This window comes from Rattus rattus, chromosome 18 (genome assembly GCF_011064425.1).
Source record: "Rattus rattus isolate New Zealand chromosome 18, Rrattus_CSIRO_v1, whole genome shotgun sequence".
Lineage (NCBI taxonomy): Eukaryota > Metazoa > Chordata > Mammalia > Rodentia > Muridae > Rattus > Rattus rattus.
This window is the reverse complement of record NC_046171.1, coordinates 12,433,011-12,446,762: the sequence shown is the minus strand read 5'-3', so window position 1 is coordinate 12,446,762 and position 13,752 is coordinate 12,433,011. Positions and strand designations below refer to the sequence as shown.

Sequence of the window (13,752 nt, the reverse complement as noted above, 5' to 3'; positions counted from 1 at the left end):
GAGAGGTAAAAGTAAAGGGGGGATGTCCTGCCAGAAGAGAATGTTATGGTTCTTTACCAGGCTCTGACAAGTCGATGCTACCCTAGGGCTTGGTTCATGTGTGGAAGGGAAGCTTCCCCGTCCCCCACTTCTACCCAGGCAAGTGGGCTACTGCTCACTTGCTTACAGCTCCTCAGATGCCAGGATCAGAAGAGGACATGCTAGTTAGGCTAGTAAAGTAGCTGCTACCAGACGAGGGGTGCAGTAAAACCATCTGCTATACCACCTCCAGGAGCAGCGCTGACCCCAAAAACCAAGCCTGTGTAAATAGAGAACGGGGTAGGGGAGACACCCCACAGGCCGACCAGGGGCAGAGCCATGAGGTAGGCTGCAGCCTCTCGGAAGAAGGGGCCTGAGGTAATGCCAGACGGGAGAAACAGAACACGAATGGACAAGGCGTGCTGTAGAGGCAAGGCTCGGAGGCCAGGCAGAAGGCCAACTTCAGCCCTCCCGTTCTCACCGTTGCATAGCGTGCATGGCTCCTCCAATGGTGACAGTTCGAGGTGGCCGAGAGCCACTGTGCACAGGAGGCTCGGTGTGGGCCAAGTCAGGGACAAGGCAGGGCTCCCACCATCGCCTCTGAGATTGCTCTTTTGGGGCCACCAGATCCTTTGGTCAGCCTCACTGGGGCAAGGTCCTGATTGTGATTGCCTGTGGTGCTTTGTCCCGCCTCAGCCACAGAGCCACAGACTGTCTCCAGACAGATTCAGGCAGGACATAGTACCCGCCTCTCCTGCTGGGTCCTCGCATTGAGAGGCCACGTGAGGGAGCTACTCTGGCCATGCTGTGCCTTCTAACCAACCCTCTTGATTGGCTCCCAGGGCAGGTGTGCGTATCCACTTTACTGGACTTCAATGCTCACAGGGGGGATAACACGCCCAGCGTCAGGAATCCCTCTGGAGGACAGAAGGAAGTGACTAGCTCTGGGACTGCCTTCACTCCAAAGCCCCAAGTCCCCATGAGCCTACAAGCCAAATGCACAGCCAGTGCCACAGCAGGCTTTTCTGAATCCTACTGGACGGGTCCCAGGGGATGGGACCATGGGGACAAATGTTATTTGAGGCACGTCACCTCCCAGGAGACTGCTAAGTGATGACCAGTGTGATTCTGCGGTCCTCGGGAAACCTGAGCTTGAAACTATGGCATAGCCTGGGATAAAGGAAGGTCCCAGGCTTCCCAGCTACCTGCTCCCACCACTTGTGCTGTCTGCCACCCTGTGAGCTAGATGCCTGGGTTCCATGATCGCCTGAGTCAGCGATGCAAAGGCTTAGTCATGCAGGGTCCCCAAAGTGTGAGAGGCACCAGCGGGGGAAGCGGTCCAGGCAGCTGGCGTGGAAAGGAGTCCATAGTGCACACAGACAGCTTAAGACAAATGGGAGGGGGGTGAAGCAGTCTCTGGGACGAGACAGTTACCACCAGTAGGTAGTCCTTAGGCCTTACCTGCTACTACCCTTAAAGGTCTCTGCAGCTGAACTCCTCCCATCAGCACTGTCCTAAGGACTGACTCTCGGCCGGCAACCGCGCTGTTACAGCACCTTTAGAAAGCCATGCCCTTCCTCTAAGCTGGGCTGGTCTGGGCCCAAGAACCCCCTCTGCCATCTTCACAAGGGACCTCTTGGAGCTAAGGGAACCAGCACCCCTACCCTGTGCTTCCTTATCCCCTTTACGGGCCAGGGGAGGGCCCCCCCCACCGTCTCCCCCTAGACAGATTCCAGGGTCCCTGCCAAGGTTCACAGCTCTTGAGACCTCCATCTAGCGTGAGAGACATGGCCCATGCGCTCAGGACATGCCCCCGCAAGCCTGCTCAATGAATTGAGGAATATATGCTAATGGGCATATCTGATACAGAATCTGGAGTCAGAAGCAAAAGCCCCAATTATGACATCATTTCTACGAGAAGTGACAGCTCCGTTCCCACGGTCGTCTTTACACCGCAGTTTCCAGGAATCCGTTGGAGCTGATCACCCCTCCCCCGGGGAACGTGACATCCCTAGACCCCCACCCACCGATCTCACTTTGGGAACATCACACCCGGGTCTGGCTCCATTGCAAAGGGGAGGGGGGCCCCAGTTCCCCTCGTGGACTGCAGAGCTCGGGACCCTCCTTCCTGTTTCTCAGCGGAAAGGCCAATTTACACCGTGCCAGCCAAGGCCTCACTTTCCAGAGGCTTTGCCGTTCTTTATTGATTGTATCAACTCTAAACACTGGATGTGCAAAACATAGTCTTCCGGGTAGCTAGGTCTCGTGATAATAACAGGTACCTCTGCCCGCCCTCCCCCCACCCCCAGCATCTGCTTCCTCCTCCAGCAGAGACACGGCCAAAGCCTGTGCCTCAGAGAACACAGAGTCTGGAGCTTCCAGACCACTCCTTTCCACAGGTGCTACAAGCCCACAGCTCCCATGAAGGACCCAGAACACATTTCCTACCTCTCCACGCCTCAGTTTCTCCGGAAGGAGACGGGAAGGCATGAGGTTTGCACAGGCAGAAGCATTTGCTCTCAGCCATCATCTGTCACCGTATCTGTTGGTGGCACTGCTGATGCCTGTGTCCACCTTGTCAGTGCCGGCTTTACTCAATGGCCAGTATCTCGGTTAGTGACGATATAAAACTGGTCCCGGGCACATCCAGGAACTTGGCTTCTTCGCTTTATCTCAAAGTGCTGGGCAGCCCCCACCAGCAGTGATCGCAGGTATGGATAGCTACTTGTTTCAGAAATAAGATTTGTCCTTGTCCTTGGGAGGCAGGTGTGCTCCTTAAGACCCAACGTCACTACGCACATTACATGTCCTCAAAAAAAGAAGAGAGGCAAGGAATGGAAGGGACCAGGGGTCGCACCTCTTTCCTAGGATGTCACCCTCAGTCTTTATGTGCAAACCTGTCTACTTGCTCAGCCACCATAGCCAGACACCCACTGCATGTGAGCCCTTGAAGCCACGGGGCAGTGAGAGGCAGCTATTCCAGGCTTCGGAAACACAGGCTGCCCCTCTGCCACGCCGTGTGGCAGAACGAAGGTTTCAGAGGACCCTGTGAAACTTGGGGGGAATAGTTGAAGCTCACATTGAAGGAAGAGGTGCCCAGGGAAGATGAGCTTCTAAGCGTGGGTGTGGACAGGGCCATGAGTAGCGCTGTTTGAAATACATCAGAGTGAGCGTAGAGGGTCCTGCATTCCCCAGGGTGCAAGCCAACTGGCCTGGGCACTGCCTCAGCCCTCATACCACATATTGAGGCCATTGAGTAGCATTGTCCAGAAGAAGGGTCCAGAAGAGGCAAGAAACCCTTAGATACCCAGGGTGAAGTAGACTGTCAACTGATGCGGGGGGGGGGGGGCCGGGGTGAGGAAACGCTGATTTGACCTAAATGAGGGAGGATCCCTGTCAGGAGCAGGATGCTATCTCGGGGGCTAGCACTGGGTGGGCTGTTGCTACTATCCTGTCCTTTCCTCTCTCTCTCTCCCCTTCTCTCTGCCTCTCTCCCTCCTTCTCTCCCTTCTTCCTCAACCCTCCTCTCCTCCCTCTCTCTCTCCCTCTCCCCCTCCTCCCTCCCTCCCTCCTTCTCTCTCTCTGAGACTAACAGCATCACATTCCTCCTCACAACCACAGAGCCGAATGGCGGAGAGCCTGCGTCTTTTTGACTCCATCTGCAACAACAACTGGTTCATCAACACCTCCCTCATCCTCTTCCTGAACAAGAAGGACCTCCTGTCGGAGAAGATTCGGCGTATCCCGCTCAGCGTCTGCTTCCCCGAGTACAAGGGTCAGAACACGTACGAGGAAGCCGCGGTCTACATCCAGCGTCAGTTCGAGGACCTAAACCGAAACAAGGAGACCAAGGAGATCTACTCGCACTTTACCTGTGCCACCGACACCAGTAACATCCAGTTTGTCTTCGACGCAGTGACAGATGTCATCATACAGAACAATCTCAAGTACATTGGCCTTTGCTGAGGAGCCGGGCGCAGCCTGCTTGCCTGCGGTGAAAACCCACGGGGTGTCACACCCCACACCTCATGCTGGAGAGGCCCGACCCAGGGGCAGGAAACGGGGGAGTGGCTTGAAGAGTGTGTCCCCACCCCCACCCCCAGCCTCTCTCGCCTCCTTGGCCCCACGTCTCTGCAAACATAAATATATTTGGATAGATTGCTAGGTAGGTAGACACACAGACACACGCACACGCACACGCGCACGCACGTCTGGAGACGGCAACGCTCTCCGGCAGTCAAGGTTTCCTGAAGTTTTCAGAAGCTGCTGTCACAATTTCATTCTGAGGCCATCTTGCCCCCCCCATCCCCCATCCACTCTGAGTCGGGCCCCCGCTCTGCACGGGAGGGAGGGTCCACGTTTGACTGCCGAGGAGGGGCCGGCGGGGCTGGGGCCAGGTCCGGCCAGCTGTGCCCATTGCCTGGGAGAAGGCCAGCTCACCACCTGAGCTCTGGACTGGGGACCACCACTGACCAGGAGGGAGGGCCGGGGCAGGGACTGTACCTTCCCGTCTCAGCCACTCTGTGCCACATTTGTCCTGTACCTAGGACCAGAGGAAACAAGTGACTGCTCTCACCAGACCTCTGACTACCAGTGGCTTTTACAAAAACAGCTTAAAAAGTGTGCAGCAAAAAACCTAACACAGGCTGAGGAGTGGCACTGTTTATTTCAAACTAGGCCAGCTGGGTTTCCAGTTCTTCTTCTACTGGTCTGATGTTTTATAAATGGAAACCTGGTTTTTCTTCTCTAGCACCCTTCTTTTTTTTTTTTTTTTAAATTTTTATTTTCGGCCAAATATTATGTCTCACGGAGGGGGAAAAAAAAAAACTACAGACAATTTCAGATGTGATCAGATATTCTTTTTTAAATGCGGGTTTTCGGAACACGTTTCATTTCGGGCGTCCCCTTCTGTGTCTGGTTTGCTGAGTATAGAAGTTGTCACCTGGACGATTCTGCTCCTCGGCTCCAAAGAATCCTGGGGCAAGTGTCCCACGCCAGCCTCATGGGACATATTATGTATATAAGCCTCTGCAATGTTCTCTTGTTCTTGGTGCCCTTTTCTGCTTTAAATAAAATGTGATGTATTTAAAGAAGGTTCTTTACCTAGGAGCGAATGAACAATAGCTAAATGTCCTGGTATTTAAAGTGTAAATTATCTATGGCTTTGCCAAAATGAAGGAAGGGGGGAGGCGGGCAAGAGATGGCGCTCCTCGGTCCCCACACACTCCACGCCTGACACGGGCTGGGAGCTGCTCAGACTCCTGTGAAGGCACAGCTAGACTTGTGGCCTGAAGGAGGCCCTGCTGGGACTGTGCACTCCGGCCCTTCTAGCCCCAGGGCCCACAGACGCTGGTCTTGAAAGAGCCTTGGCTGTGTATAAATGCAAAGCCCAGCTACCGAGGGGATGGCAACCACTGGATCCCTGGCCAAATCTCTCTCGACCCTTTGTTTGCTACCCGTGTGTCCGAGGTCAGTGTGCAGACCCGCAGCCAAGGAGCTGGAATGTTTAACAGAGGGAGAAGAGCTGGGGAACCGTATAAAACTCGAAGATTGTCTACTTTAAGAAATAAAATACCCTGAACGGAGCCAAACTCTGTCCCCGTGTGCTGTGTGTGGCTCGTGTGTGGCTGAGCTCGGTGACGTCTAGAGGGCCGCTAGAGGCGCCTTCCACGGTGAAGCCCCTCCCCTTCCCTCCCATGCCAACATTTATACACACGTAAAGTCATTTGGGGTTGAACGTCAAGCAAGAATAAACACGTACAAAACAGAAGAGGCCTGCCCGGCCCCTGTGGCCTCGGGTGATAAAAGGTTGCAGAAGATGGCAATGCTGGCCCCCTTCTGCTGTTACCCAAGGCCCCGCCCAGCGCTGGTCCAGTTTGTAACCTCAGGACTCCTTACTCCACAGATAATTCTCCCGGGGTGTGAGTCGGCAGATCCTAGACTGCCACCTATCTGGCTTTGGTGTTCAGAGACACTGGGGTGATTATATCAGTGTGCTGACAGAAGCCAAGGAGATAGGTCCGACAAGGGCCTCCTTCAGGTGCAGTCAGACACCTTACAATTACGAAAATAAAACGTGTCTCTGCCAATGGCCCGCGGTGGCCACCTTACAGTCTAGGAAGTCGAGGAAGGGGTCTAAGATCGAGGTCAGGAATCAAGCAATGAGGGGTCCCCTCAAGTCAGGAAAACGCACTGTTCTTCCTGAGGGACCCAGGAGTAGGGTGCCTGGATCCCCACCCTTTGCACTGCACCAGAACGGGGCAGGAACCCAGAAAGAGCACGGGATGACCCTGAAACCACTCTCTCCAAGGACAACTCCAGACATCCCTGCAGAGCAGCAGACATCCACACAAAAGCAGAGACCCACACCTGGGTCTCTGGTCCACTTTCTGCCCTCCCACCCACGTGGGAGTATCTCTCACGTGTTCGCATGTCACCGAATGGCAAGAGCCCGAGGGGGCGGGGCTTTTCCTTAAGGAGATAAACGTTCAGCTGTAAGTCATTGAGACTTATTCTGTGCTTTTAATACAACTGTGAGGGAGAAGAGCAACTGCACTGTGCGCATCTTTAACCTAAAAATACACAGCTGACAGGAAAAGATTCTGCCTCCCTTCGTGTGCGCAGGGACCAGAGGAGACCTGACCCCGGATCCCCGTGGGCACCTTTTCTCATGATCCCTCCCTGCCCCTGCATTAGTTCCTTGTCCTGTGGCTGCGATGAAAATACCCGACAAAGGCAGTTTAAGAAAGGAAGGGTTTTGTTTTGGCTCACAGTCTGATGTCGCAGGTCATCATGCCGAGGAAGCCACAGAGGCAAGAGCATCGCGTTAGCGGACACGGATGTCGGTGTTCGCTTGTTCCCCTTTGGAACCCCAGCGTGTGACTTGGTGCTGCCCAGAGTCAAGGTGGGTTTGTCCTCCAATTTACCTAAGCTTTCTCAGGCTTGTTCAGGGGCTAGGCTAACCCATACAGACCCTCAGTGAGCATGCTCAGACCATACCGACCCTCAGTGAGCATGCTCAGAACCTTATCTCCGAAGAGATCCTTGATTCTGTCAAGTTCACAGTCGAGATCAACCGTCATCTCCTCCCTGGACGCCAGTTCTGGGTACCATGCTGAGCTCACTCCCTGGATGCCCGTTCTGGGTACCATGCTGAGCTCACTCCCTGGATGCCCGCTCTGGGTACCATGCTGAGCTCACTCCCTGGACGCCCGCTCTGGGTACCATGCTGAGCTCACTCCCTGTCCGTTGTAGCTCACCCGTGGCAGTTCTTCCTTCCTTCCCTCCTGCTTTCTGTCCTCACAGCCCTCAATATGTCCATCCCTCAAGATCAAGCTTAAATCCATCTCAGCCTATCTAGACGTCCTACCCCTCCCTAACTCACCTCCCTAACTCACACCCACTCCCAGGGCAGAATAGGCGAATTCCACTAATTCGAGTCCATATGATATAGCAGGTTTGCACTGATTCATCCGCAAGGTACCGCCTGACCCATCTCCTTCCCTCAAGGAATAGGCTGACCTAAGAGGCCCAAGAGAGGCGTACGAGGTAAAACACCCGTAGCCAGTTTTAGCAGGGAAACTGATAACAGGCCTTCCAAAGGGCATTAAGTGAGATGATGGTGACAAGAACATCTGGAGGGGACTAGCACACGCTCTGCTGGTACAATCTAGCCTCCCTCCCAAGACACACCACCGTCAGGGATCACCACCTTCCTCAGTGGCTTGAATGGTCACCGATGCAGGGGCATCCTCCATGGTTACAGTGATGCTGGCTGCCCTCAACATCTATGCCCCGCAGCACACTCCTAAGAAGCTATGACCGTTGAATCTGCTTTACAAAAGGGGAAACAAAAGGTCATGGGAAGATGGCTCGGTTGATAAGGTGCTTGCTGCTCAAGCCTGAGGATCAGGGTTCGGTTCCCAGCACTGACGTGAAAAGCTGGGCATCCGTGGTGTGGGTTTGTAAGCCCAGTACGGGAGAGGTGGAAACAGGCAAATCCAAGGTGCTTACTGGCCAGTCAGCCTTTCTACATTCCAGTAAAATACCCTGCCCCTCCCCAAAAAAAACACGCAAACAAACACAAGATGGGCAACCCCAATGACTAACACTCAAGGTTATCTGTTGCCTACAACCACACACGCCTATGTACACACACTCCAAAACTGGCAGAGACCCCAATAGGGACAAGCAGCATGGCAAATGACTTGGCTAGTCTACAGCAAGAAAGGATTGTGTGTAGTCTGTCTAGGCCCTAGATAATACTAAACATCCAGGACAAATGGGTACAGAGTGTGCCTGGCTGGCACAGGGACAAATGTCATGGGGGGGGCGGGGGCACAGCAGCACTACAACATGAGGATAAACAGCCTCCAGAGGCTGAGTGGCACCCTGAGGGACTCGTCTCACCAACAGAGACCTAACAAGGACGGGGGTAGTTCCCACACCAGCTGCCAGCCAGCACAGTCTTGAGCGCGCCCCCAGAGGACCCAGTCCCTGTGGTAATTCCGTTGGTAATAGGCTATTTTGAACCCCAGGAGATACTATGCAAACCTAATGGAAAGAGCTGTGATTAAACCTGCTTCGCCCAAGAGAAATGGCGAGGGTGAGTTCTGGGACCCTGGTCAGTCCTGACAGGGCTGGCCGGGAAAAGGCTCTATCCCACTGGAGGTACTGGGGGGAGAGTGGAGGAAAGGGGGTATCCAGAAACTATGGTAGCAGGGGAATAACTAGATTCCTTGTTGTCAGACATTATTCCTAAAGGTCAGGGACAGGAGCAACTTGGACTGTCAGGCTAAGGACGGTGCTGTTTTAAAAACAAAATCCCTGCCGTTCAGTTTGGCCAATGAAGAGTCAGGGGCCAGGTTCTGGGGTGAAAGCCTGCTAGCTCAGAGAGGCAGAGAAAGCACCCAGCTGACCCGGCTTCTCCACCAAAGTCACAGAAGGAGAAAGCCCTTTCTCCTTCTCCATGCTGTCTTTTTTTTTTTTTTTAAAGATTTATTTTATTCATATGAGTACACTGTAGCTGTCTTCAGACACACCAGAAGAGGGCATTGGATCTCTTTACAGATGGTTGTGAACCACCATGTGGTTGCTGGGACCTCTGGAAGATCAGTCAGTGCTCTTAACCACTGAGCCATCTCTCCAGCCCCTCTCTATGCTGTCTTAAATACCCTTCAACTCCAAAGAAGTTCCTTTCTCTTTCCTGGGTTTACTTACTTTCACTCCCGGTCAACCGGTGGTCAACCGGTGGTCAACCTGCGGTCAACCGGCTGCTTGCTCTGCCTCTTGACCTGTCGTTGGCTTTATTTAGCTCTTGTTTACAGAAAGCTCTCAGATAAAAGGTGTGGGCTAGGGTTGAGCCACACCACTACCTGTTTACAGTAAACAGAAAGCTCTTGGGTTAAATGTGTGTTCCCCGGGCTGAGCCACTCCAGGAGGAATTTCCAGTTCACAGTCTTGGGATCTGCAATGTGGTTAAATATCCTGCAACCAGCATAGGTGTAGTGTCAGATTTGGGAGTAGGTTTCCTGCCTGGGGCTGAGGTGTCCGTTGAAGGAAAACTTTCTCCATCAGTCCATCACTTCAGAGAATGGCCAGGTCCTACAGGTCCATCCCCCTGTGAAACAGCTACCCAGATCCCACTCAAGTCCAGGCAGTTATGACTCCAGGGCAGTTCCCGGCAACATCTCAACCTGGCCAGGTTCAAAACCCCATGCAAACATCTCCTTGTGGTGCATGCTACCCCCACTGAGATCTAGGCACGCTGCAAAGCTGGGGAATGGTTTCCACAGGTGGAGGCTCTCCTCCATTGCTGGCTGTTTGTGATTACTTCTGGTTAGACAGGGCCTGACCCAAGTCCAGGCATCCCACATAAGGGCCAGAGACAGTAAGTTATACTATCACCACGATATCTGGGCCAGAGTCTGAGAGCCCGGCACAGCCGAAGGGAGTTACCCAGATACCCAGCCAATGCCTGACACAGAAGAGGATCCTGGGTGGGCACTCAAGGCCATTAGTTTCTAGGGAGCGTGGGCTGGCAGCCCCTTTGTGGCATTTGCATGGCATTTACCTATTCTATTTTGGTTTCTCCTCTCGTAACAGGGCAAACCCCTTAGGACATGAGAGAGGCATGAGCCCTAGTCCTGGTGCGCCCCCTGCTGGTTATTCTGAGAACAAGTCAGACCTTGGTAGCTGCAAGGATTCAGAAGGAAAGACCTTCTACAGGTACATCCAACCCGCCAAACAATATTAGCTACCCACAAGGTACTCTGGAGGCACTGGCGATGCCATGGGAGAGGCAGGCACCAAGGGTGCCCTAGTTTGAAAACAAAACAAACGAAAAACTTCTAAATGCTGCCAATGACTGGAAACCCCATAATACATGCTGCAAGTTAGCAATTCAGACTTCCGGCAATGAGCAACTGCCCAAAGTCACGTTGAAGAAGAAATCCATGCCCCACCCAGATTCCAGCTAGGACACTGGGTGAGGTACAGCCACACCACCAAACCCAAAAGCCACAGCACCAGAGTGATCCCAAGATTGACCTCCCCGGGCATCGACCACACTGCCTCCCTTCCTCTGCCAAACCCCTGATGCCAATCTCTCCACCAGGTTTCCCTGGCCTGCCTTCTGAAGACCTCACCCATGGTGATCAGCACCCATCAAGGCAAGTGGCTCATACCAGGGACTCCAGAAAGGCTTGTGTTGGTTGGGCTTGTCAGCACTGCAGACTCCCCTACACGCCTGGTGTTGTTTGGGTTCTACAGGAAGGTGGGGAGCACCTGAGAGAACCCAGGACACCCCAAGCTTTCAGAACCTTGCTGGTATTGATTGGCGAGGTCTAGAAGGAAGACAGGCAAAGCTCCATTGGGGGTAAGACCTTCGCCAGCTGAACAGGAGAAGTAAAGTTGCCTGTTTCCTAGGAGATTCGGCAGAATGTCTTCCAGAGCTTAGGATAAGTGGGAATGTATTCTCTGCTATAGCAGTCCCTACCTTCTGGGGAAAACACAAAGGAAAGATTGGTGAGACCAACTTCCAAGTGAAAATAAAGAGAAGTTTACCGATCTCAGTCACTTTTCCTATCGTTGTGATAAAATACTCTTGATAAAAGCCGTTTCAGGATGGAAGGGTTTATTTGGTCACAGACCCTAGAGTAGCCTGTTACAGGGAAGGCACGGCAGAAGGAGCTTGTGGCAATTACCACATTCATGCTCACACCTCATTGAAGAGCAGAGAGTAGACAATACATGTGTCCAGATCAAAATGTTTTCCTTTTCTTCGGGATCCCAGCCCAGCAGCCCAGGGCTCGATGCCACACACAGTGTCTTCCAGCCCCAAATATCATACCCAAGATAGTCCCTGACACGCATACCCAGAGCAGATCTTCTAGGTGATTCTAGAACTCATCGAGTTGGCCATTGAGTAGAAAAGGAACTCATCGGCAAAATGGAGCCCAGCTCCCCCAGAGGCACTGGGCAGAGAGGCGCCTGAGGTAATACCAAACAGAGAGATGTTTGTTCTCACTGGTTGTGCCCGTGGGCAACACCGTACAACAGTGCTCTTCCAAACCATACCATTGGGTTAGCTGACAGGATGGCACTGGCTGGGACAGGGCAGGCTGGGAAGTAGTTCTGATATCTTGCAAAGGTGAAGCAAGCTTGCATCTGAGGAGTGGTGGCTTGAATATGCTTGACCCGTGGGAAATAGCGCCATTAGGAGGCGTGGCCTTGTTGGGGTGGGTGTGGCCTTGTTGGAGGAAGTGAGTCAGTGTGGGGGGTGGGCTTTGAGGTCCTACGCTCAAGCTCCGCCCAGTGCGGAAGAGATCCCCCTTCCTGGCTGCCTGCGGAAGACATTTTCCTGTGGCCTTCAGATCAAGATACAGAACTCTCAGTTCCTCCTGCCTGGATGCTGCCATGCTCTTGCCATGATGATAATGGACTGAATCTCTAAAACTGTAAGCCAGCCCCAATTAAATGTTGTCCTTTATAAGAGTTGCCTTGGTCATGGTGTCTCTTCACAGCAAAAAGCCCTGAGACGTGTGACCAGCATCCCCTTCACTAGCAGACTCTGGGGACATCCCTCTTGTGTACCAGACAAGTCTGTTCAGAGATGTCCACTACTCATTCCCTATGCAGCCCGGAAGTGGAAACAGCCAACATGGAAACATGTCATAGTACATTCAAATGGCAAAGGAGTAGGGTACAATGTGGGTACATCTCAAAAGTATAATATTAGGGCCAGTGAGATGGGTCTGCAGGTAAAAGCACTTGCCACACAGTCCTGGTTCCTAAATTCTATCCCTCAAATCTACATTTTTTTTTAAAAAAGTGGGTGCAGTAGCAGGCATCTGTAATCCAAGCATTCCTAAGGCAAAATGGAAGGGAGGGGACCAGAATCACCCATAAGTCCATGGGCCAGCCAGCTTGGAGTATGCAGGACAGCAGCAGGAACAAACCGGATCTTACCTCAGCAAGGTAGAAGTCAAGAATCAACTCCCCAGAGTTCAAAAGTTCTGCCTGCCACACATAAGTCCACATACACACACACACACACACACACACACACACACACACACACCACCACCACCACCACCACCACCACCATCATCACCATCACCATCATCAACTGTGGTGCTTTGTGGAGTCATATAACACAAATATAATAATAATTTTTAAACAGATAATATTACTTCTTGGGGTATTTTTAAGCCACCAAGGGACACATGCAGGAAGACCCACTTAACACGGATTAAAAATATGCAACATTCTACATTTTTATATACTGTGTATATGTGGTAAAGATCTATGTACATGCTGTAGGGTTATAGTCACCAAATTGTTAGTGTATCAGAGGAGACCAGGAGGAAGGGTACTGTGTGGAAAGAGACCCAGAGGGCACTTGGACTATATGCCTCAAGTGGGCATATATAATCAGATGTCCCTCGGCAGCAGAATAGACCAATGCTCACTTCATGCCGATCTGAACCTTCAAAAGTAACTTTTGATTCCTAAATGAAACACTAAAGGAAAGCATGTAGAACCTTTGAGATAGGCTAGACTGGGTATTCCCATTTTCAGAAAGCTTTAGAGTCATAGACCAAAACTGGGAATGTACGCTCTGTGGTGGAGTTATGGGTCAGCACATGGGAAAGCCTGGGTTCAATACCAGTATCCACCCCCCATCCAAAAGTACCAAACAACCCAGCACGTGGCCTCAGAAGGGGTCACCCTGAGGAAGAGGAGCCCGGACTGGGGCCTGTGGAAAGGCTTGGAGTCTCGGGAACAGGCAACAGGGCTTCTTCTTTGTGTTTGCTGATTAGAAGTTAACCAAATAGTGACGTATTTGCACTTTTAGAGGTGGGTGGTGGGATAGAACCCAGGGTCTTTATCCTATTTCTGAGCTACACTTCCAACTTTGTAAAAACACATCAGCACTTGGGAGGCAGAGGCAGGAGGATCTCTGAGTTCACGGCCAGCCTGGTCTACAGGGTGAGTTCTGAGACAGCCAGGTCTACACAGGGAAACCCTGTCTCAGGGAACCCTCCTTCCCCTCACCCCGCCCTGAAAAAAAAATTTGCCATATCTTAACAGAAAGGTAACTTTGTTGCTGCTGCTGCTACTGCTGCTGCTACAGATTTGAAAGGAAGTCTATTCTGATGCCCAGGTCAATCCTCCTCAGGGCTCAGCCTCTGGAGTAGCTGGGTGTATAGCTTGCACCCAAGTCCCACTCCA

At 52.4% G+C, this 13,752-nt stretch overlaps 2 protein-coding genes across 3 annotated transcripts in view; one reads left to right on the top strand and one right to left on the bottom strand.

Annotated features, from left to right (window-relative positions):
- The window catches only part of Gnaz (G protein subunit alpha z), a 50,307-nt gene extending 44,698 nt beyond the window's left edge, over positions 1–5,609 (top strand). For both annotated transcript variants that reach the window (XM_032888499.1, XM_032888500.1), the window contains exon 3: positions 3,640–5,609. In XM_032888499.1, coding sequence (XP_032744390.1) covers positions 3,640–3,984 — 345 coding nt within the window. In that variant the 3' untranslated portion in view covers positions 3,985–5,609. The remainder of the gene's footprint in view (positions 1–3,639) is intronic.
- The window catches only part of Rsph14 (radial spoke head 14 homolog), a 74,178-nt gene that overhangs the window by 53,804 nt on the left and 6,622 nt on the right, over positions 1–13,752 (bottom strand). The window lies entirely within an intron of this gene.